At 40.2% G+C, this 22,197-nt stretch overlaps 1 protein-coding gene across 1 annotated transcript; it reads left to right on the forward strand.

The window, feature by feature from the left end:
* The first annotated feature begins 993 nt into the window (after positions 1-993).
* Positions 994-15,265, forward strand: tex2l (testis expressed 2, like). The gene is made up of 11 exons (XM_046069719.1): positions 994-2,406; positions 4,767-4,967; positions 5,415-5,791; positions 8,679-8,920; positions 10,235-10,389; positions 10,468-10,567; positions 11,183-11,315; positions 12,584-12,721; positions 13,262-13,471; positions 14,533-14,653; positions 14,746-15,265. The coding sequence occupies exons 1-11, from the start codon at positions 994-996 to the stop codon at positions 14,923-14,925; spliced, it is 3,270 nt and encodes a 1,089-aa protein (XP_045925675.1). The 3' UTR covers positions 14,926-15,265.
* The last annotated feature ends 6,932 nt before the right edge of the window (positions 15,266-22,197 follow it).

Consider the following 22,197-nt stretch of genomic DNA (forward strand, 5'->3'; position numbering starts at 1 on the left):
GTTTAACTTGCATAACGAGCAGGGCACTTGACCCAGAGAGACAGCGAATGAAAGGGTCCCTACTGGGCCTTTGTGCTGTTTCCTAGCTCTTGTCCAGTGATGCAGAACTGCTCTTTTCTCCTAGAAAATGACAGCTGATAATACACATTGCCTCTCTGTTCTGTGTTGTATTTGGCTAGTATAATTTTGACAAGTCAGTAGGTGGTGGCTGTGGATGTGTTATCTTTGAGCTCCCCTCACTATTCATCTCAGGGTTACATAAATAACTCTTTCAACAGCTCGAGAAGACATCAGAGGGAAGGGTGTGACTCAGGGGTTTTATGGCTGACAGTTAGCTCTTTAGGAGGTGAGACTGGAAGACACTAGTTATTTCCCTGGGGAGTTGACATGCTGAATATAACTTCATGGAAACATTAAGTATTTGTTTGGAGATTGCAATTTTAACAAAGCCAAAATATACTCTGCTGAAAGGCTACATCTTTGCTCACTTACTTTTTCATTTCATGTTCATGCGCACAGAAAGTCCTTGCACATGAATTGAATGGATTCTATATAGACATCCAATCAGCCCCAAAAGACATTAGATACAAGCCAGAGTTGCCCTAGTTTGTGCAACATTTCGGGGAGACAGACTGTCTTGTCTATTTTTGCATGCCTCTAAAACTCCTTCAGTATGTGGAGCGACAGCTATGGGAGAGGTGCTTACTTGGATCTGATTCAGGCTCACTAGTCTTCAGATTAATGCAGATTTCCGCAACTCTTCAGAGCGGAACTATGTGACATTCACACATTAATGCGTAGTTGGCACTGGTATACAGTTTCTGTGAAATGAGGCACAGGCATAGAAAAGATTCCCTCTCTCTCTATGACTCATTCCCTGGTTGCTTATATTTGTTCTGCCTCCGAGGCTTAATAATGTAGCTGACCATGTTCTTTATTTATTCTCTTTCAGTGACTCTTAGGTGCCTTGGCTGAGCAATATAATGTAAAGAAATGGCAGAGAGTGGAAGTAATGAGGACAGAAAACACGAGGATAAAGGAAGAAGAGGTGCCAGGCCTCTTCAGGAGCCCCACAGCCCGGCTCTTGGCTTCTCCCCAGTCGGCGCCTGCTCCCTTGGGACCAAGAGGCATCTCCCTCGAGGGATTGTGATCCAGCTGACTGGGACAGAGGGAGAATGGGACAGTCTGGATGACAGTGAGCTCATTTTCTCCCTTGACCACGATGACGACAACCCCTCTATATCTCTCCCCAAGGAGAGGCAGCTTTCTGTTGAGGATGACAGAGGGTTGCAGTCCCAAGCTTTCCATGTCCCTCTTTCTCCCTCGTCCCCGGGCTCTCTGGGCAACTGCTCCACAACTGGGCCCAGCTTCCTCTCACCAGGCCCTTCTTCACCCACCCACCGACCACTTGCGAGCCTGGTCAAGTCTCTCTCCACAGAGATGGAGCTCAAAGAAGGCTCCACTCTCAGACCTAAGCCCCTTCTCAGCCTCGTAAAGTCGATCTCCACGGAGATTTCTCGCTCAGAGCCCGAGGTGTCGCAGTCAAAATCAGACTCCCGCCTCAACCTCCACCTGTGGAAGCAGCTTACCCAACCAAAAGGCCGCAGCAATGGGGACTCTCGCACTGCGCCCCCTTCTCCTAGCGCACTCTCCCCTAGTGGAGAGGGTCTGAAAGGGGGCTTCTTCAAAATGGAGTTAGAGGACACCAAGAGGAAGCTCTCGGAGGCTGTGCACGAGCCTCTGAGCAGCATGTTCAGTAAGATCATGAGAGAGGAGAGCACAGGCAGCCCCAAAAACCAGGGTAAGACCCAAGGGGCTCATCCTCTGGTAGGCTCCAGAGGTTTGGGGCGTGAAGGTAGCACAGACACAGTTCTTTCTGAGTCTCCTGTGAGGAACACTAGAAAAACAGATGCTGATATTTTGCCTGTGTTTGACTGGCCGTCTGTTAGACATCCTGAACGACGCCAACGTAGCCTCTGCCCCGTGCATCACCACAGAACACATCACAAGGATGAGGAGCTGGAAATATGTACAGACGGTGACATAATGCAAGTATTAGCCATTGAGACTCGTGGGCAGGCGAGGAGAACACCTGCTGGACCTCAAGTCCTTGCAGATTCCCTGGTTAGGACTTCTCCTCTTTCTCAGCGCCCTCATCCTCTGCCACGTATGAGTTTATTCTGTGTGGCAGTGCTGTCCTATGGCTATTTCACCCTACCTCTCAGTCCATACTTGTCTGGCCTGGCTCTGGGATTAGCATCGGGCTTCTTGCTAGGATTGTTCCTCATTAGGATGGGTTCCTCTGGTTCTCCCTGCTCAGATCCTCCAAACAGACCAGCACAGACTCTGTTGGGAGAGAGTATTCTGACAGATGGCACTGTGACCACTGAGCCTGACATCCTCAAGGTAAATGGATGAGTCGTTAAGGAGGAAAATGTCACATTTTTCTTCTCACCTTATATTCAGCCACCTCAGTCTCATTCCAACACTCACACATTTCTCAACAGGTCTTCCATAAATAACATCTGAGACAGATTACTTACAGGGGTCTATAGACTTTGAATTTAATTTTTTTTGTTCCACCAAACCCTTGTTTCTTAAAGGAATAGTCATTTTGGGAAATGTGCAGTTAGATGAGAAAATCAATACCACTCTAATATCTGTCCGTTAACTATAAGAATGGAGCCAGCAGCCGGTTAGGTTCACTTAGCACAATGACTGGGAACAGAGGAAATAGCCAGCCTAGTCAGTATAAATGTTAATGGATGTAAATATGGCTGTTTTTAGTTGTTACACTCTCCTTACTGGTCCATACACACCTGATGTTTTCGTCTGCCAGCCTCAGTGGACATTTAAGTCACATATTTCATGTACATCATGAAATATTTGCTAAATCAGATACCATTACACCACGTCACATTTTGCTATCGATACACCAACTTTTCCACCTCTGCTGAAAGTAAAAACTGCAATAGTCCAACACATTTCTGGCATTTCCAAATTAACAGTTAATAAAAAAAGGTTTTTATGTGCAAACTGAAAATGCGCATAAAAACAGGTGGATGAAAATGCACTTATAGCTAAAGTACATTGTTACAGTTATATGTTATATGTAATGAAATGGCCAGCGTGGGTTTCTGACCATAGCAACTTCAAAATGAATACACCTTACCAACCAGCCTTCCTACAATCTAGAAATTGTCTATTATTAAGTGAAAAAAGGTTCAAAACTAATTGAAACTTAAAATCTGTTTGACTGTGCCCTACTGTAACAACGTAACTGCAGACCACTCCGACTTGCAGCCTTTCAAAAAACACAAGCTGTGTACAAAGTCAATAGAAAACTGATTTGGTGAAAGTGACTGATTTCTGAATGCACTTTAAAAGCATGTTTAAATGCTACTCCAAATGCAGTAACAGTACTTTTAATAAGTTTTCACCCATGGTAATTTGTTCTAATATAGAACTGTGTCAAATCAGTGACTCACTCCAGCACCTCCGCTGACTGTTTCCTTCACAGATTAAAGCTTCTGAAAGTGGCATGCAATTACATAAGTTGCCCACAATGGAATTAAAACCTTCAATATTCAAAACTGCCAGAGCTGCAGTGGTAATTACTGTTCCTCCTGGCTTGACACAGGGCAAACAGAGAGGAAAGCTACCACCCAGACACTGTCAGTTCCAAAGGCAATTAGTGTGGGATACAGGCAGGATGACGCGTGCGAGGGGGGTATGGAGGGTGAAGAGTGGTGGTGATGGAGCATCAAGAGATTATTCCCTTGTTTGATTTTTAGTAGTTTGGTTTCAGTCTGGGGGCTGTTAACATGTGAAAAGCAAAGTATTAGCAAAGAGCAAAGTTTTAAGCTTAAAATTTCGTCTTTATTTAACAGGATTATTTAGCAAATTCACACTAAATATGCTTTTATGACTATCAAAAAGTTTTCAAGCTTTGTAATTTATGTTGACCTACTGTAAATCCAGATGTAAAAGAAATCGTTTGAGATTGTGGAAACTTTGCTTTCTTGGTGAGATTTAGATGAGAAGACCAATATCACTCTGTATGCTAATTATGTAGCTAGAGACAGGGGATGTTAGCTTAGCAAGACTGGAAATAGAGTTACTACGTAATGCTGTGCAACTTAGCCAAATAGCTAATACGCATGTTTCCCAAAATGGTGAACTGTGACATGAATGTCTTGTGTATATGAAGCTCATGGGTTGATTTGCTCTTAGTTCAGTTTACTAGGATGAGTTTACTCTAACCGGAACCCTGGGTCTAACCCTAACTATTACCATCTGTAATCTAAAGCCTCTACTTGCTAGAGTTTGCTGACAGAAGTGTGAAGCCAGGAATGATGTGTTGCCTGGCAAGCCAAATCCAGGACACAATGTGCCTTTTTTTTTTTTTTTTTTTTTACATATTCTCTAGCACCAGCATTATTATGGATGACTACTCCTCTAAACCCGCAGGCAGACTCGCCTTCTGTACTGCATTTGCACTACAACTAAATTTACCATATTAAAATTAACTGATGTTGAAATCCACTCAGCTGAATTTACATGAGTTTGATAGTTTGGACCAACCTCCTCAGATCTGTCACTAAAACTGTCACTGAAAATGACACATTCATAATCACATTTACTTTTTACTGTATACTAATAACATGAGTTTCAAGAGTAAAACAATTCCAGATCAAGTATTTATTACTCACTTGAAACTTGAGCATTGTGTTGATTGAAATAACACTTACTTACTTCCTTTTCAGGGCTGGATGAATGAGATACATGATTATGACCCAGAAATCTACCACCCAGCTATGACTCACTCTGTGTTTGCTACCCTGGAGGGCACCTGTCTCCGCCTGGACTCGCCGCGTACCAACATTAGCCGGAGGGCCACATACGATGAGAGAGTTCTTGAGGCCACGTTTGTCAAGTCACGCTCCTTTCAGCTTGCAAAGAGCAAAGTATGTTGACTGCCCAAGTAATCGTGTTAAGGGATTATTTGTTCTATATCTGAGGCTGTTGTATTTTCTTTAAAGACTCAATATATTTTGTTATTCTTGTGATGTTCCGTACAAGATCAAGAAAATAGGAACTACACTGTATACTTGATATTGCAAAATAATACTTAAATAATAACTCAGTTTCCTATGGATAAAAAAATGCTATGCTAACAGCTCTGTGAGGCTATATTTACCATGAATGTCTGAATTTGCTAGAAATGCCTGAGAGAAAATAAACAAAGGTGGAGAAAAGCATATTTGAAATAAAGGCTAAGTGGCAGGAAAAAAATAATGGTTAAACTCTTCAGCCTTAATTAATAATTCATAAATGGGACATCTGACTGCTTTTCCCATTTAACAATTGTTGTTTGCTTTGACTCAACAAAACTCTGCTATTGTTCCCCAAAGGTATTCCTGCTGCCATCTGTGTTGGCTCGGAAGAGGGTGTGGAACCCAAAGTATCCCATCTGCATCCAACTGGCAGGGAGCACAAACTCTCAGGGGGATGAGGGAGGAAGGTTTGAGGAGAGTCAGGAAGAGGAGCCAGCTGAACCGGGGAGTCCAGAAAAAAGTTCCTCCAAACACGTCCCGGAGCTTCCCACCACTCTTTACCTCTTCGGCCGCACAGGACGAGAGAAAGAAGAGTGGTTTCGTCACTTCCTGTTTGCATCCATGGATGCAGAGAATGACCCGGAGAGGGACAGACAGAGGCCTGGCAGATGTGTGTCCAGATCTGGTATGAGAAATGTTGATAATGCATTAGAGAAGAGATGGCTTCCAGATAAGTCATCTATACAAATGCCATATATGTGTGGATTATGGATTACATGCTCCAATTCTTTGCATTTCAAAGCCAATCCCTTTCGAGGGAGCACATAGATAGTTAGTTGGTGAGGCACCAGCTTTGTTTTGCATTAGTTAGGAGCACTATATAAAACGACTGAGAGAGGAGAGGTCAAAACACCAGCAACACTCGTAGTATATATACAAACTAAAGTTCATTTATTTCAGTAATTCAACTTAAATGGTGAAACTAATATATTATATAGATACATTATATGCAAAGTGAGATATTTCAAGCCTTTATTTGATTTATATTTTGCGTACATCTTATGAAAACCCCAAATTCAAAAAGAAAATTAGAATATTACATGAAATCAATAAAAAAAAAAAAAAAAGATTTTAAATACAGAAATGTCAGCCCTCTGAAAAGTAAAATCATGTATATGTACTCAGTACTTGGTTTGGGCCCCTTTTGCATGAATTACTTCCTCAGTGCGGCGTGGCATGGATGCTATCAGCCTGTGGCACTGGTGAGGTGTTATGGAAGACCAGGATGCTTCAATAGCGGCCTTCAGCTCTTCTGCATTGTTCGGTCTCATGTCTTTCATCTTTCTCTTGGCGATAGATTCTCTATGGGGTTCAGGTCAGGCGAGTTTGCTGGCCAATCAATCAGTAATCCCATGGTCATTGAACCAGGTTTTGGTACTTTTGGCAGTGTGGGCAGGTGCCAAGTCCTGCTGGAAAATGAAGTCATAGTCTCCATAAAGCTCGTCTGCTGAAGGAAGCATAAAGTGCTCTAAAATGTCCTGGTAGACGGCTGCGCTGACTCCGGACTTAATAAAGCACAGTGGACCAACACCAGCAGATGACATGGCTCCCCAAACCAACACAGACTGGAAACTTCACACTGGACTTCAAGCATCTTGGATTGTGTGCCTCTACATTCTTCCTCCAGACTCTGGGACCTTGGTTTCCAAATTTGCTCTCAGCAGAAAAGAGGACTTTGGACCACTGAGAAACAGACCAGTTCTTTTTTTCTTTAGCCCAGGTAAGACGCTTCTGACGTTGTTTGTTGTTTGACAAGAGGAATACAACATTTGAAGCCCATGTCCAGGACCCGTCTGTGTGTGGTGGCTCTTGATGCAGTAACTCCAGCCTCAGTCCCTCCTTGTGGAAGGTGTCAATGATGGTTTTCTGCACAACTGTCAGGTCAGCAGTCTTCCCCATGATTGTGAATTCCACTGAACCAGACTGAGAGACCAATTAAAGGCTCAGGAACCCTTTGTAGGTGTTTTGGATTAATTAGCTGATTAGAGTGTGACACTTTGAGCCTACAATACCTTTTCACAATATTCTAATTTTCTGAGATTTTGAATTTGGGGTTTTCATAAGCTGTAAGCCATAATCATTGAAATTATATCAAATAAAGGCTTGAAATATCTCACTTTGCATGTAATGAGTCTATATAATATATTAGTTTCACCTTTTAAGTTGAATTACTGAAATAAATAAACTTTTGCACGATATGCAAATTTTTCGAGTTTCACCTGTATATAGTAGAACAAGCTTACTGTTAGACCAATATGTTTTTCTCATGGCCTTCCACAAGGTTATCATGAAACGCATTACAAACAAATTAACTGATTAATTGGTTTAGTGATTTTAAGGAAGAGTTAGATGAGAAGACTTAAACCACTTTAATGTCTGTGCATGTCTGTCCAGGCTGGAGCCAGGAGACATTTAGTTTAGCTTAGCAGACTGAAGATATGGGGAAATAGGTAGCCTGGTATCCAAAGGTAACAAAATTGCAGTCTTTTGATGGATCTCTAGGGCGACGGCTGTTAGGTGGCTAATTTTGGTAGCTTTGCTAGTTTGTCTTGATACTGTCACAGAAACAAAACCGTGAAGAAGCATATTATACAACTGTCTTTTTATTATACTTTTCAATTAAAAAAAGTGTTGTATACAGATTGTAAAGCCCCCTGAGGCAAATGTGTAATTTGTGATATTGGGCTATACAAATAAAATTAACTTGACTTGAAATTGTGGTCTCTGTCACCCAGCTGTGTTCAGAATGTCTGCTAGAGAAATGTATAAAAAAGACATAACATGATGTGGGAGAAAAAAACCCTCAGCTGGGTCAGATGCCTCCAGGGTCTTCTCACACACCTTTATAATCCTTTCAGTGAAACACTTGAGTTCAGTAGAGTTTACTTGAATGTGATCCAAGCTAGTCCCATTCTCCATTGTACATTTATACATATACCTTTTTTTCTGCTAATTTTGTGGCCTTTACTGCAAGGCCCACCTTTCCTTATTTCATCATCTATGACTTTTGACACTAATTTTAACATACCTAGCTCGTGATCAAACTTGGTTCCATGGTGTATTATCCCTACGTCAAACTGTTTTAAAAATAAAAGCTTTATTGTATCATCAACCAATAGACATATCATTTGTCATCCAAATGTGTTTGCTCATGTGTGACAGCCACAGAGTGGATGAACGTCATTAAAGGGACTTTTTGTTTACTGTACAGACATAAGGGTGCTACTGATCTTCTCATCCACCTCAAGGCAAGGAAGCGAATAATTGTATTTCCCAAAATGTTATATTATCTCTTTAAACAAGTGCAATTACACTCATATTTTAATTGATTTCTCTTTACACCCTCAGGAATAGGTGTTTGCTCTCTTTAAGAATCATGGTGGTTACTTCTTTCATGAATGATCATTGTAACCAAAAGACATTTGTTTCCAAAGCAGTGATTATAATGAAAAAATGTTTCTGCTGTGAGCATTATCTATACCAATAGTTACATGTTTCCTGTATTCTCACAGGTGACCCTGCTCTGGCAGAGAACATTAGCGCCTCAGGTAATGTTCCAAGCAGCAGAGTGGGCAGCAGAGTGGGCAGCAGAGTGGGCAGCAGCGACGACGATGCCACCTCCACAACTCAGTTCCCCAGCATCCCTGCTGCTCATGTCAGTCAGACCTCCAGTAGCACCAGGGGCCTTTCACTGCTAGACTACCCCGGCTACATGGCTCGTCTCCTGGCCACAGAGGAGTTGACCCCTCTCTCCAGTACTGGAGCCAGCAGCACAGAGACAAGCCCCACAATAAAAAGAAATGTAAGTCATGCTTGCAGATACAATTAAGCAAATTAGCACATTCCATACATTAAATGCAGCTCAAAGTGCTTTAAAGTATGTCATTAAAAATAAAATAAAAAGAAAAAAGTAGTATAAATGGTAGTAGAGAGAAATAAAACACTATAATAACTAAATGCCAGCCTTTTCTTTTCGGTTGGATACTTTCAAGATTTTGCTGTCTCTTGCAAGTTCATCAACAATGCCTACCCCAGCTTTAATGAAGGCATGAAGCAAATTTTCCTGCTTTTTTAAGAAGCAACCTTGGTCACCCTGCTAATATGGGCTTCAAAGCTTAAATCAGAGTCTAAGATGACACCAAGACTTTGAACTTCTAATTTGGTCCGGGGAGGCAGGTTCCCAAGCCTTTTAAAAAGTGTCTCTCTCTTGCAATTAGGACCTGGCAGCAGTATTGAAGCGAAACAGGCAGTCAGAGATGATAGGCCAATTGGGTTTGTTGGCTCAACAGAAATATATAAGTGAGTGTCATCTGTGTAGATATGGAAATTTGTATTGAACTAGTTGATGATGTAACCTAATGGAAGCATATGTAAGGAAAATAGGAAGGGACCAAGACAGCTTCCTTGTGCAATACCAAATGGCATGTTTCACAGATACATGATCACCCAGACTAACATAGAATCTTCTACCAGTTGTGTAGGATCAAAAGCAGTTAAAAGCACTGTCAGAGACACCAACCCATCTTTCAAGACGACTGATTAAAATAGTTTGGTTGAAGTGTCAAATGCTGAGCTTATACCTAAAAGGATGAGGATTGACACTTAGTTGAAGTCAAGATCATTTACCTATTGACTGAGGCAGTTTCTGGACTGTGGTTGGATATAAAAGTAGATTGGAGTACTGTTCTGATAGAAAAAGTTATCAAGTTGCTCATAAAGTACAGGTTGGATTTAGCCTGTAACTACTAAGGATGTTTTCATCTAGATTTGGCTTCTTGAAAAGAGACTTCACTATTGCAACATCTCAAGATACTTGTTTCTGACGGTTATCTTTAGAATGGAGGGAGCCATGCTGTCATATACAATCTTGAGGTAATTGCTACACACTGGATCAAGAGTACAAGTGAAGGTACAGAGAGTAAAGTGACACTAGCGTAACTAGTATAAAATGGCATTAGCCATTAAACATGTTAATAAAGTGGGTCAGTACATATCAAAAGGGAACAAACACAATATCGATATTTGTCAGTGGAAAAACTAGCAGGGAATTTTCCAGCATTTACGAAATGATTCTACTCTCCCACCTCTGTTTTTATCTCTCACTCTGGTGTCTTTTCTACAGTGTACTTGTGATCTAGCAGAGCACCCTGGGACGAGCCAGACTGCATGGGCTAACGTTCTGATTGGTCGAATCTTCTGGGACTTCCTGCGAGAGAAGCACTGGGCCGATGTGGTTTCCCATAAGATCCAGAAGAAACTGAGCAAAATCAGGGTGTGAGCAGTTTTACTGAAAGTTACCGTGTCAGCTTAAAATCACAGAAAATGTTGACTGTTACATGTATCTTTACAGCTGCCTTACTTTATGAATGAGCTGACTCTGACTGAGTTGGATATGGGCTGCTCTATGCCACAAATAACTACTACCTCCAGACCAGAGGTCAACCACAGAGGTGAGTACAGACCTGGTACACTGCAAAAAACACATGCCCAAAATGCAAACACACATACACTGTAACAGCAGGAGATAAGTGAGAAGATGACCTGTTGCTTATGTGATTACAGCTGAGTGCTGCAGAACATCAGATCAGACGCTGTTATCCTGTTGTAATCTCACAGAGCAGGAGAGCCATTACGCCATGGCCTTCAACATTTAGAGCATATTGGCTTGTGTGTGTGAGTGTGATTGTGTGTAAAAATCAGGCAATCTCACAGACAACACTTGTAATGAGAATTAAAGTGTGTCAACATGTGTCTACGTGTATATGTGTGACCTCATGATTTTTTATGTCCCCACCGCCCACTTCGCTGTTACACAACCGCCTGTAAACAACTGATCCTGTTTTCATAGTTTCCCTGCTATTCCCTGCTCAGTCCACGTGTCAGCTCCTAAAGGGGGATTCATAATCCGTTGTAATTTATTATAAATTTAATTTCAAGGCTCGATAATCACAGTGAAAGCTGTTTAATCTGCTCACTAAGCGGTGTGTGTCTGGATTAGGCGGTGCGTATGAGCTTTGTTTAATTTTGATGGTCTGGCGTTGACCTCTTCGTGCTGCCCCCCGCAGGACTGTGGGTGGAGCTGCAGCTGGTCTATACTGGTGCCCTGCAGATGACACTTCAGACCAAGTTCAACCTGTCCAAACTGGGTAAAGAGGGCGGCCAGGATACAGACTGTACGACGGAAACTGGTAGCCCACGGTCAGTACTACATGGCATCACACTATGCACACACACACCAGACACACACACACACACACACAACACACACCTGACGCAACTATCCACCTTTATAGTTTTTGTGCTATTAACACCTGACTCTTTAAAATCTCCTTTTGTGTATTAAAATAATGTGATATTGTTATTTGTGTTAGTAGCAGCAGAAGCCATTACTAGTATCAGTATCAATGACTTTCACAATATGTCATTTTATAGTATATTGGTATATACTTTGATGCTTTACATTCACTGGAATTGAGCGGCATCTTATGGACAAAATAACTGCATATCTGTTTGTAGCTAATCCAAACAAATTTCTAAATATTATTAATTAATTAAATTGTCATCCACATTTTTTTGGAAAGTTCAATACTAAAGATTGAACTTATTAAACAAAGTCAGGACAAGGTTTAGTAATTTTTTGTTTTGGCTCTCCTGAAAAGTTGGTCAGATGTCACTTAAGCCCCTGTGGTTCTCACCCTTCAGCGGTTTATGAGATCTTATTATCTGCAATGGCACACCCAGAGATATTAAAGAGGTACTTCAGTGATTTAGTATCGCATTTAATAAAGCTGTGGGATTTTATTGAAGTGAGAAACGGATTTCTTTGTAAATCAATGCAGATTTATCCTGACTTTTAGTCCTTAGTCATGCTTCAAAAACGCCGGAGCCTACAATCCCTATAATGCAGTTCCGTAGCCTTTCTAATTGCCTGCCCGATGGTATCATCAATACTTGAGTATTTTTATCATCTCAAGGTGGATTTCGTCATATTACCGAGCCCAAGTAGCAAGAGTGACAGCCCTAATAACAGAAAACCCTTTCTCACCATTTCTATTGAGCACACACAAACACACACCTACACACCTCTCTTTCTGTCCCCTGATCCCTCTAGTCTCTGATCTACAGAGCGGAGCTTCACATTACACTGATTAGCGTAGACCTGCCTGTCACAGACCCCCTGTGGTAGGGATTAGAGCCCAGGCTGAGCTTTCCATTAGCTGTCTGTGGTGCATCTGAAAATTTACACAGAGACTTTTTTAATCTTTTCAAAAAATTTTGACTTTAACAATAAATGCAAGATTCGAGCTTACACCTGCATCTGTCCATAAGTCCATGGAAATCAATTAGGGCATTGTTAAATTTTACTTTTTTAATGTCAAAATGGTTGGCATTGATGCTTCCATCCATAGCTTAATTTTTTCATCTATCTGCACATTCCTGAAATGTCTGTCTGGACGTCCTCCCAGCTGCAGACCCATCTTCAGCGTGTTGGCGGACAGCGATGAGGAGTCCTCCAGTGCTGGTTCATCTGATGAGGAAGAGTTGCTTCTCTCTGAGCCTCAGGGTCCAGTTGGGGAGAAGGGATCCACATCAGCTAATGATGGGTAAATACGATTCCCTGCTCCTCCAGTCTGCATGTCGAAGTGCCCTTGGCACTGAACCGTGCCATTGGTGTGTGAGTGTGCTTGTGTGGATGGGGTGAATGTGATATGTAGTGTGAAGTGCTTTGAGTGGTTTGAAGACTAGAAAGGCATTATACAGTCCATTTACCATTTATTACATATAGAGTAGGGATGTGTTAAAAAAATACTTTTTTTTGAGTATTGCAAATGAAAATGGACCATCAGCTGCTGCATTTGTGTGATAATTAAGTCAAAGCACATTTACATTAACAGCTACTTAAAAAGGGAGAAGGTGCAACTTTTACTAACAAACACTGTGAAGTGTTACTTCTCCCCTTCTGTATTGTGAATGCTCATTTTTCAAGTAGAAAATAAACTGTACTGATATCACACCCCAGATGGCTGCCGCTTTCCTTATAGATCTCTCCTCAGATTTTGACTTTAGCATCTGAGCACTAAAAAATCTACTCACAAGTGCAGGATCATACTGATGCTTCTCTCCTCTAATCTAATCTCTTACAGGACAGGGGGTGGAAAGACTGGGAGGAAGATTTTGAGGTTTGTGGACAAAATCGCTAAGTCCAAGTATTTCCAGAAGGCGACGGAGAACGAGTTCATTAAGAAGAAGTTTGAGGAGATGTCCAACACGCCCCTGCTGCTCACTGTGGAGGTTCAAGAGCTGTCAGGGACTCTGGTCGTCAACATCCCACCACCCCCTACAGACAGAATATGGTAAGCACTGAGGCAGTAGAGCAACTGAAGCTAAAAACACTTTTTTTCTCGCTTTAGTACATTTCTCAGATCAGAATTGAAATTCTCAAAACTACTTGTTCAACCTCCACATCATCTCTCACTTAAATCAGTAAAGTTAAGAAAAAAGATCTTAGCTTGTGGTGTCCATCTTGTGGTGTCCATCTCTCTTCTGTTGATTATTTGGACATATACATTGGAGTTTGCAGATTTACCTAGCAGACTTTTCATTGCCTGTGTCAACTGCAAAAAACTGTTTCTTTAGTTTGGATGTCACTTGTCATATATTCGCTGTGTTTCTGAAGATAATTTCTCAATTGTAGAAAAAAATTTTATGTGTGGGTAAATTAAATTGTTTGGAAAATTGTTCAAATGATTTCTCCATCAATTTTTTTTTTTTTGCTCTATGTATATTTGGTCATTTTTAGAATTTTTGATTTCTTGCAATTTATAGTGCCTCTGGATTATATCCCGAATGATACTGGATGTTTAAAATACTGATATTTGTGAGTTAAAAAAATCTGACAATTATATACCAGCCTGTAGTATTTTCTTTAGAACATTTTACAGTGTAAAGATCTACTGTCACTGTTTTTAAATTATCTCAAACCTAGTTTGGCATTTTTGTACTGCAGTTTCTTGCTAGTTTTGGCTGACACATATATATGATATCTGTAATAAAATGATATTAGCAGACATTTCAGCCTGGTTGACATATCATCCTAGCTTATTTAATCTATAGAGATTAACGTACTTATTTCAGACTATATGCTGCATTGCGTAAATGCACTGCAACTTAAAAAACGATGCTAATTAGAAAACAAATCAGTTCCCACTGTTCTGCTGCATGTTTCAGTGGTGTGATTCACATTTCTCACATCATCTCCATATCCTTTAATTTATGCTACCAATCTATTTTAGTTGAGCACTAATCCTGTTTCAAGTACTGTAACACCATGAGACTCAAATGTGGCTGAAACCAGCAATGAAACAATCTCACTATGCATGCGGTAGACTTGATGATGTGATGATCTCCTCTGCAGGTACAGCTTCTGTGTGCCTCCCAAGTTGGATCTGCATGTCCGTCCCAAACTAGGGGAGAGAGAGGTGACTTTTTGTCATGTGACCGAGTGGATTGAAAAGAAACTGCAGGATGAGTTCCAGGTAAATAAAAATAACAGCACCTACTATGTACAATGCTGTCGTCTTCCCAGCTTCCCTCCCTTCTTTCACAATTATGTTGTTTCTTTCTCCAGAAAGTGTTTGTACTTCCAAACATGGATGACATCTACTTACCCCTGATGCACTCTGGGGTGGACACCCCTCAAGCATCGCACCATCTGTCCTCTCAGTCTCAGTCCCAGCAGTCCCAAAGCTCCTCCACAGAGTCCATTGAAAGGATCCCACCAAAGATCTCTGGGGCAAAAAATAACTAGTGCCTCCCTGTTGATGATCAAAGGAGAGATGACCCTGCAAAATGGATTTATTATAATTTTATGTTCACAGTGAGAGACGGGGAAGAAGCAGAGGACTGAGACTCACCAAGCACAACATAAAGTGACATTTGCCTCTATAGACTTCGGTACCTCTTAGACAGGCTTACTAATCTTTGCGTTTGTGTCTGAACCAAGAGTTTCTAAAGGTCTGATGTTTAGCGCTGTACGTGTAGGTGTGATGGAGAGTCTGTGGGTTTTTTGTACCATTTAAAAGAGAATAACTTAACAAAATGCTGTAGTACAGATTACTGCAAACATTGACAAGTGATACCTTTTGCAAATGTTTACATGTGAATGATCCTTATGAGAATGTGCATGCGTGCGTGCGTGCGTGAGTGTATTTATATATACATGTATAAGCTGCTTTTGACGATGACATTATTAAATAAAAGTTGGAAAAAACACGTGCCCGTTTGATTCTCGTGAGACACAAAGAAATCACATATCCTCTATCCATGTCACATTGCACTTTGACCTCTTTTATATATAAAAAACAAACAGTAAAGATGAAACGCTTGTGAAACGTTTCCTGCATTCCTGCACGTACAAATTCGTTCATGTGTAGCAGTATCATGGACCTCCCTCTCAGTTTCAGTGTCTCAAAAAAATCAGTTAAACAAAATATTGCTGTGTATTTAATACTTCATTAATACTTTACTTTGGTGTAGCTCTTATTAATCTGTTGCTTATGATTTGACACATCATGCATTGTCCAACCCTAGCCCTCATACAAACATATCACTCACTCACTGTTAGCTTCAGCTTAGCTGTCAGCTAAACTGGTTCCTTTGTTAGTTGTGTTCATATGGAAAATCTCCAAAACACTTAATAATTAAAATGATCTTTAAATCAAACACCCCAAACCTCTGGTTTGCTGCTTGGTTGTCCCTAATTAGAATGAACAAGCAGGAAACCATCTAGTGATAGAGCTGAAAACCATCATTAACAAGGCGTTACAATAATCAGGGGCAATACCTAAAGCAGGCATTTCTTTTCTTATATATTTTTCTAATTCAGTAAAAAGGCTACATTCAGTTTCTTTTCCAAAGTCATCAAGTACGGAGCACAGAGGATGATGCTTATATTCTTAGATCACTCATCATTTTGGATTTTGGATGTTAGGCAATGTCATCATCAGTGCCAATAGCATCCACCTAAGTTTGCAGGCAAGATGTAGAAAAGAACAACTACAGGCTGGATTGAACATGCTCCTGCAGACCACAAGACAAAGCATACTCACCAGCTTTTACTGCAAAACTTCTCTGATGCAAAGGGAGGGATCGCTTGAACTAAATAATATTAATATAATTTGCATAATTTGAACTTATAATGTAATAACATGAGACATTTAGCAATTGCTTGAACTTGTTTCGAGACTAAAAGCTTGTAAATAACATTATTTGATAAGGTTTGGCTGAAAGTAAGAAGTAGGCCTAAATCAATGACACAGAAGACGGAAAGCAAAGATTCAAATGAACAGTTCGACAAAACGACCACAGAACACGGTGGGGGGAAAAAAAGCCTGTACCAAATGCAAAACCAGGGAAAAGGTCTCCATGCATAAAATGAAATCACATGGGAAAGAAGTGTGAGTGTGATAATGTGTGGGAGGGTGCGCATGACTATGGGTGCACATGTCACTCTGTGGGATACTGTTGAGTTATTTGCAGTGTGGTTCATTAGACATGCACTAGGTCTTTGATTGGAACTGGCATGAGATGCTAATTCAATGCTGGCACTGTGGTTTCAAATTACTGATTGTGTATGCAGGTACATTTAGGAAAGTGTTGAAGATAAACATTCATTTAACATAAAACTGAAAATGTGTGCTGATCATAAAACATGTAGAGTCTGCAGGCAAGCAATAGAGGGCAGCACCTCTTCATCTAGCAGGGACTACTACAGCACGCCTTCTACACGCTAACCAGGATCATAGGATCTTGAAACAGTGGGGGCCCAGAAATCTTCACATTTTCACATGAACACTTCATTTTCTGCATTCTGATGAAATGATCTGTACCATTATGTGGACAATCTACTGTAAGTACAGAATGTGTGACCTTAAAAGAAGGTCAGTATACTTTCACAACTTCCATTTTGCCTATTCTCCTGTCTTCCTGGAACAGCACTTACAATGACACTGCTCTGCAACAAATGCTGTAACTCTTTTCATTGCTGATGACCTTACCCATTACTTACCTGGACCATATTAGACACACTTCCTTAAAGGAAGAAGGCTCTTCTTGGCACTGCTAGAAAAAACACCTGCCCGTTTGATTCTCGTGAGACACAAAGAAATCACATATCATCTATCCATGTCACATTGCCCTTTGACCTCTTTTATAAAAAAAAGGGAAGAAGGCTCTTCTTGGCACCTAACAATAGTCTAATTGTAGTTGTAATATGAATAAAGCCGCAAGGATGCTGTCTAGGAATTGTGATGGGAAAAGGAAATTTCAATTTTGGTCGCCTGGCGTGGTCTGAATGTGGCGTCAATAATATTTTCGTAATTTGGAAAAACTAAGACCAAATGGTCTAAGACACTTAAATAGAAGCAAAAGCAAACGTCTTTATGGTCAAATCAAGCTTGTATATCTTCAGTCGACTGTCTACATTTTGGTTACATTTTCACAGCCATAGCTGGTTGGGTAAAGCTAATATTTATTTGTCTTCAGAGTTCTAAGCTTTGGATAGTTGCTGTAGCACCACACCAGAAGCATAGTACTCATATTGAGCACATGTCATTTAGTACCAGACCAGACTGCTGTGCAAAGGCAGTTTCAGGAAGAAAGGAGAATGGGAGGAAGAAAGGATGTTTTCAATTCCAAGACTAAGAAGACCTGGAATTTGTGAGCAATGGAAGTTGACCTTTAGTGCTGACCTTTACATATTCCCTTACATATTCAGTACTAATCAATGACTTGCATGGATATTGTCCAGTCAAATATATATAAATATTTTCCTTTCTTTTCCTGTGCACATGGTCATCATCTGCTTCTCTTCCCCTCAGATATTGTTTTATATAAAACAAATGAAATACATCAACCTTTCACCATATATAAAAATAGCAGGACAATTTATATTTAATGGCAATAAAGGTAACTACACATATTAGTGCTAGCAGTGTTCACCGTTTAATAAGTTGTCAAATACACTCCTAATCTTCATCAACATTACTGGAAAGTGCCACTTCCTGAAGGTTCCTGATTACAGTAAATATGACACACACGCACAGACACACACACACACACACACACACACACACACACACACACACACACACACACACACACTCCATATCCATAAAACTGTTTTGCTGGTCTTGCAGTCACTAAAGTGTCTCTTAAAACACACTTTATCAGAATAGCTTAATGTGAATCGTTTTTACCTTACTGTGCTGTAGTAATTCATACCTCACTTGCTATTATTACTCTATTCTATTTTAATCATCACTTATCTGGTAACGTATCTTGTTGTTCTGGGTTTGTAAAGCACTTGTAACTTGTTTTGCTATATAAATAGAATTTCATTATCTTTATCTATCAGCTTTATCAGCAGCACATTTCTGGCTAATTATTCACCTTAGGTTTTCTTGTCCGTCTATAAACACAATAAATCTTTTCTTTGGATAACTGCCCCTCCTAAAGTAAACAGAGGAGTTACTGTTACCAGACTTTCCAGAGTTTCCTTTTACTTGGCTTGGCCAATAGGAATACAGTATTTGAATTCCTGTAAAAATCTTCTGTAAAAATAATTTATTGTCAAGATTATAATTTTTATTCTGAAAAACAATTCAGTTTCAGGATATAGAGTTATGAAACAATATCTCTTCTATATACACATTTTTAATAAGAGCTAAAACAATCCACTCATTTGTAGGCCAGTGGATTTGCTCACTGTGCTCGTAGATAAAAGCAGAGAAAGGCGGACCTAAATGTAATGTATTGACATTGGCTGTATGTATTGTGTTTAGTGGATAATCATGAACAATAGGTAATTGTGTACTGCATGAGCTTTCATAGCTCTATTGTGGCTCAATCTTCCATCATTGCACAACTTTTAATCAACTGAACAGGGATACGCCTCAACTTTCAGCTGGCTTTTAAAATCTCTAAAATCTTAAAGTCACTGTTTCCATCCAATGATTTGCGATTTGAGGAATGTGTTTGCAAAACTGTATGAATATGACAAAGACAAGTGTGAATATCAACAGCCAGAAGCCATCATAAGGATGATGGACAAACATTTTTTTAATACACATTGATGTTGCATATTCTGATTCCACTTGAACTGATAACAAAATAAGACTCCGGCATTTCATGCTAACATGCCACAATGATGAAGTAAATTACACAGATTATTTTGTTACCATGGCACCTTTAGTGGGTTGGATTCATTAAGGACAACAATTTATACTCAGGGTTGGGAGGATTACTTAAAAAATGTAATTAGGCCTACTTGTTAAAAAATGTAACGTAATCCAAGTACCACAAAATAAAAGTAATGTAATCTGATGACTTTTAGTTCCTTTTGGATTACTTCAATGCCAAATAGGCAAATTAAGACAAGAGAAGTGTCAATGATGCATTAGAAAAATACAAAATCTTCGTTTCCCATGAAATTAAAATCCATGTTTAAATGTTTTTTATTTTTTAAAATAATGTGTTTTGTAGGTATTCTTGGTGATATTTAACAGTTTGTCATTTGGAAAACCATTTTAAAATGTTGATGATTCATTCTGCACTTAATGGAAAGATTTCTCAGTATGACGCTGCTGAAGCATAGTGTTTCTGGGACCGGGCCACACTGATTACTGTACAAAAACACATAATTTTTCACTGATTTTGGTGAAACTGGATCATATTTGATGGAGAAATATTAGAAATATGGAGAAAATATATACTAGTTTTCTCTCTGATGTCCCTCAGCTGCTCTGCCTCAACTCTGTGATTCAGAGTAGCTTTACTTGTTGCAGAAGTTAGTTAACAGCTAAAGTTAACTAGCTGCTGTTATTAGTTCAGTTAGCTGTGCATCCACTGGTCAAATTAGCTTACTCTGTCGTACTGGGAGCCCACAGCTTCAGGGGAGTGTTAGTGGTTACCATAGACTGTATAAAGGTGTTTAAGTTGCACTAGGTGCGGCGCCTGATTGGGAACCGGAGCCGGGTGAGCGGGTGTGTACTTGATTGGGAAGCAGCTTTTCAGTCCACTGCTGGAGGCGGCTTTAGCTCAGTCTGTTAGGACTTGACTGAAAGCTGTAAATCTGAACGGAGGACCAACTTTTCAGTCCACTGCAGTGTTATTTGTTTGTTCTGTAATACCATCTCTTTATTCACAAATTTTTGTAATTAAATCTTTTTGTAAATTTTCATTTGACTGAGCCTCTCCTTTCTCAAAATCTGAAAAAACGCAACAGAATCCAGTACTGAGCTGATTTACACAGCACTTCTCGATGGATAGCTTTACTTTTTGCTAAACCGCTAACTGTTGCCTATCTGCTTGCATCAGCGGCTAGTCAGCTCGGTCTGTTAGCCGTACTGCTAACGGTTGTATTAGGTTACTCAGCCCCAGGGTGCCAACAACCAAACCCAGCAAGAAGACCACCTCAGTACTGTATTCCCAGTGGTCAAACTGGTCTCTGTCGGTCTCGGAGGCTGCGCTCGATTTGTTCCGGTCCTGCTGCCATGTTCACTCACTGATAGCCAGGGCCGTCCATAAGGGGGGAAAAACGGGAAAGCATTCTGGGGCCTAGCTACTAGGGGGGCCCTTGCAGTCCAGCACTAATAATGTTCATTCTAAATATAAGCAAGATCACCAAATTTAATTTTGTACCAAAAAACACACCATTAAAAAAAATTACATTTTTTTAAATGTTGCTTTAGTAAAATATAGCCTGTTTCATAATGAAACCTCCTCTCCTGAACATGGTATGAGTAATGTTTATTGTACACAACATCAAAACATCAAAAGTGCACCGCATGCGGCAGGCCATGTATGTGTTTATAGGAGATAGAGAGAGCACAGCATGCGCTGACATGAGTAAAGCAAATTTGCGTAGGGCCCATTTACTGGATCTTGTCAGGGGCCCAGTCATTTCTGTGGGCAGGCCTGCTGATAGCTGGAACCAGTCTGCACAGAGTCTGCATGACAGGGAGGGGGCGTAACATACATATGGCGCTACTGGCGACTGTAAACACCAATCAATGTTTGCGACACATCCCTCCCAAGCTTTGCGTTTTTACAGAAATACGTACATATACCATAGACTGTATATAAAAACATATACGGAGGCAAATAGCACTGCGTTTCTTTCATGGAACCTTTCTGCTTAAAGTAGGCTAATCCCTATGTGTAATCCTACTTGAACACTGAACAGAGGAAATCTAGCGATGCATCAAGTAAAGATGAGCGACAAATTAAAATAAAAACCGACATAAAGTGTCTTCGTGTGGAGTCAGGCCACCACAACACTCCAGAACAGGTTCAGTGCTCCTTGCCAAGTCTGTGGGATTCTGTTGGAGGGATGAACACCATTCAACCACAAAATATTCCCTCATTTATATATATAACCTTATATTTAATCAGGTAATCTGATTACTGATTAATCATGACCCAGGTTTCATGGGACATTAAGTAATCATGCACTGTATGAGCTTAAATAGATCTATTGTGATTCAAACTTCCATCGTTGCACAAGTTAAAAAATATTGAACAAGGATACGGCTCACCTTTCAACTGAGAGTTTTTGTTTGACTTTTGATACCTCAAAAATCTCAACGTCATTGTTTCCATCCAACTATTGTAAAACTTCATTTAAAAGCCTCATCCCAATTAGACACCTCTCCCTTTCACTGGCTTGGTGTGGCTACACGTTTTGAACCTGGTCTGGTTTTTATAGAAGTTCTTTGGATGCATAAAACCTCTGAAAGCCCACCAGGTCGCCTGCTTGTGGTCCTTCTAAGCTGCTTGTGCATACCGATATAAATGTTTAAACTTTTTTCAATATGGACATGTTCATCATCAGATCGGTTAGATGTTTCATTTTACAGAAACAGTGAGCACCAAAGTATTATTCATTCACATTTACCGGTATGGTAAAGGAATTAAAGGTCCGTCCCAAATATAGGCACGGTGGGTTCAATGATGAAGCAAATAAAAGCCTGGGCTATTAATTATTCTACGGTATTTTGAAATTCTGCATTTGTTAGCTAGC

The sequence above is a fragment of the Micropterus dolomieu genome, linkage group LG14 (assembly GCF_021292245.1).
Source record: "Micropterus dolomieu isolate WLL.071019.BEF.003 ecotype Adirondacks linkage group LG14, ASM2129224v1, whole genome shotgun sequence".
NCBI classification, from domain to species: Eukaryota; Metazoa; Chordata; class Actinopteri; order Centrarchiformes; family Centrarchidae; genus Micropterus; species Micropterus dolomieu.

Excerpts from the sequence above, each read along its gene's own strand:
- tex2l (XM_046069719.1), top strand. The coding sequence starts at position 994 with ATGGCAGAGAGTGGAAGTAATGAGGACAGAAAACACGAGGATAAAGGA. Across the intron at positions 5,792-8,678 it reads AAGAGATGGCTTCCAGATAA|CAGCAGAGTGGGCAGCAGAG; the intron begins GTCATCTATACA and ends TAATGTTCCAAG. Across the intron at positions 12,722-13,261 it reads TCCACATCAGCTAATGATGG|GACAGGGGGTGGAAAGACTG; the intron begins GTAAATACGATT and ends AATCTCTTACAG.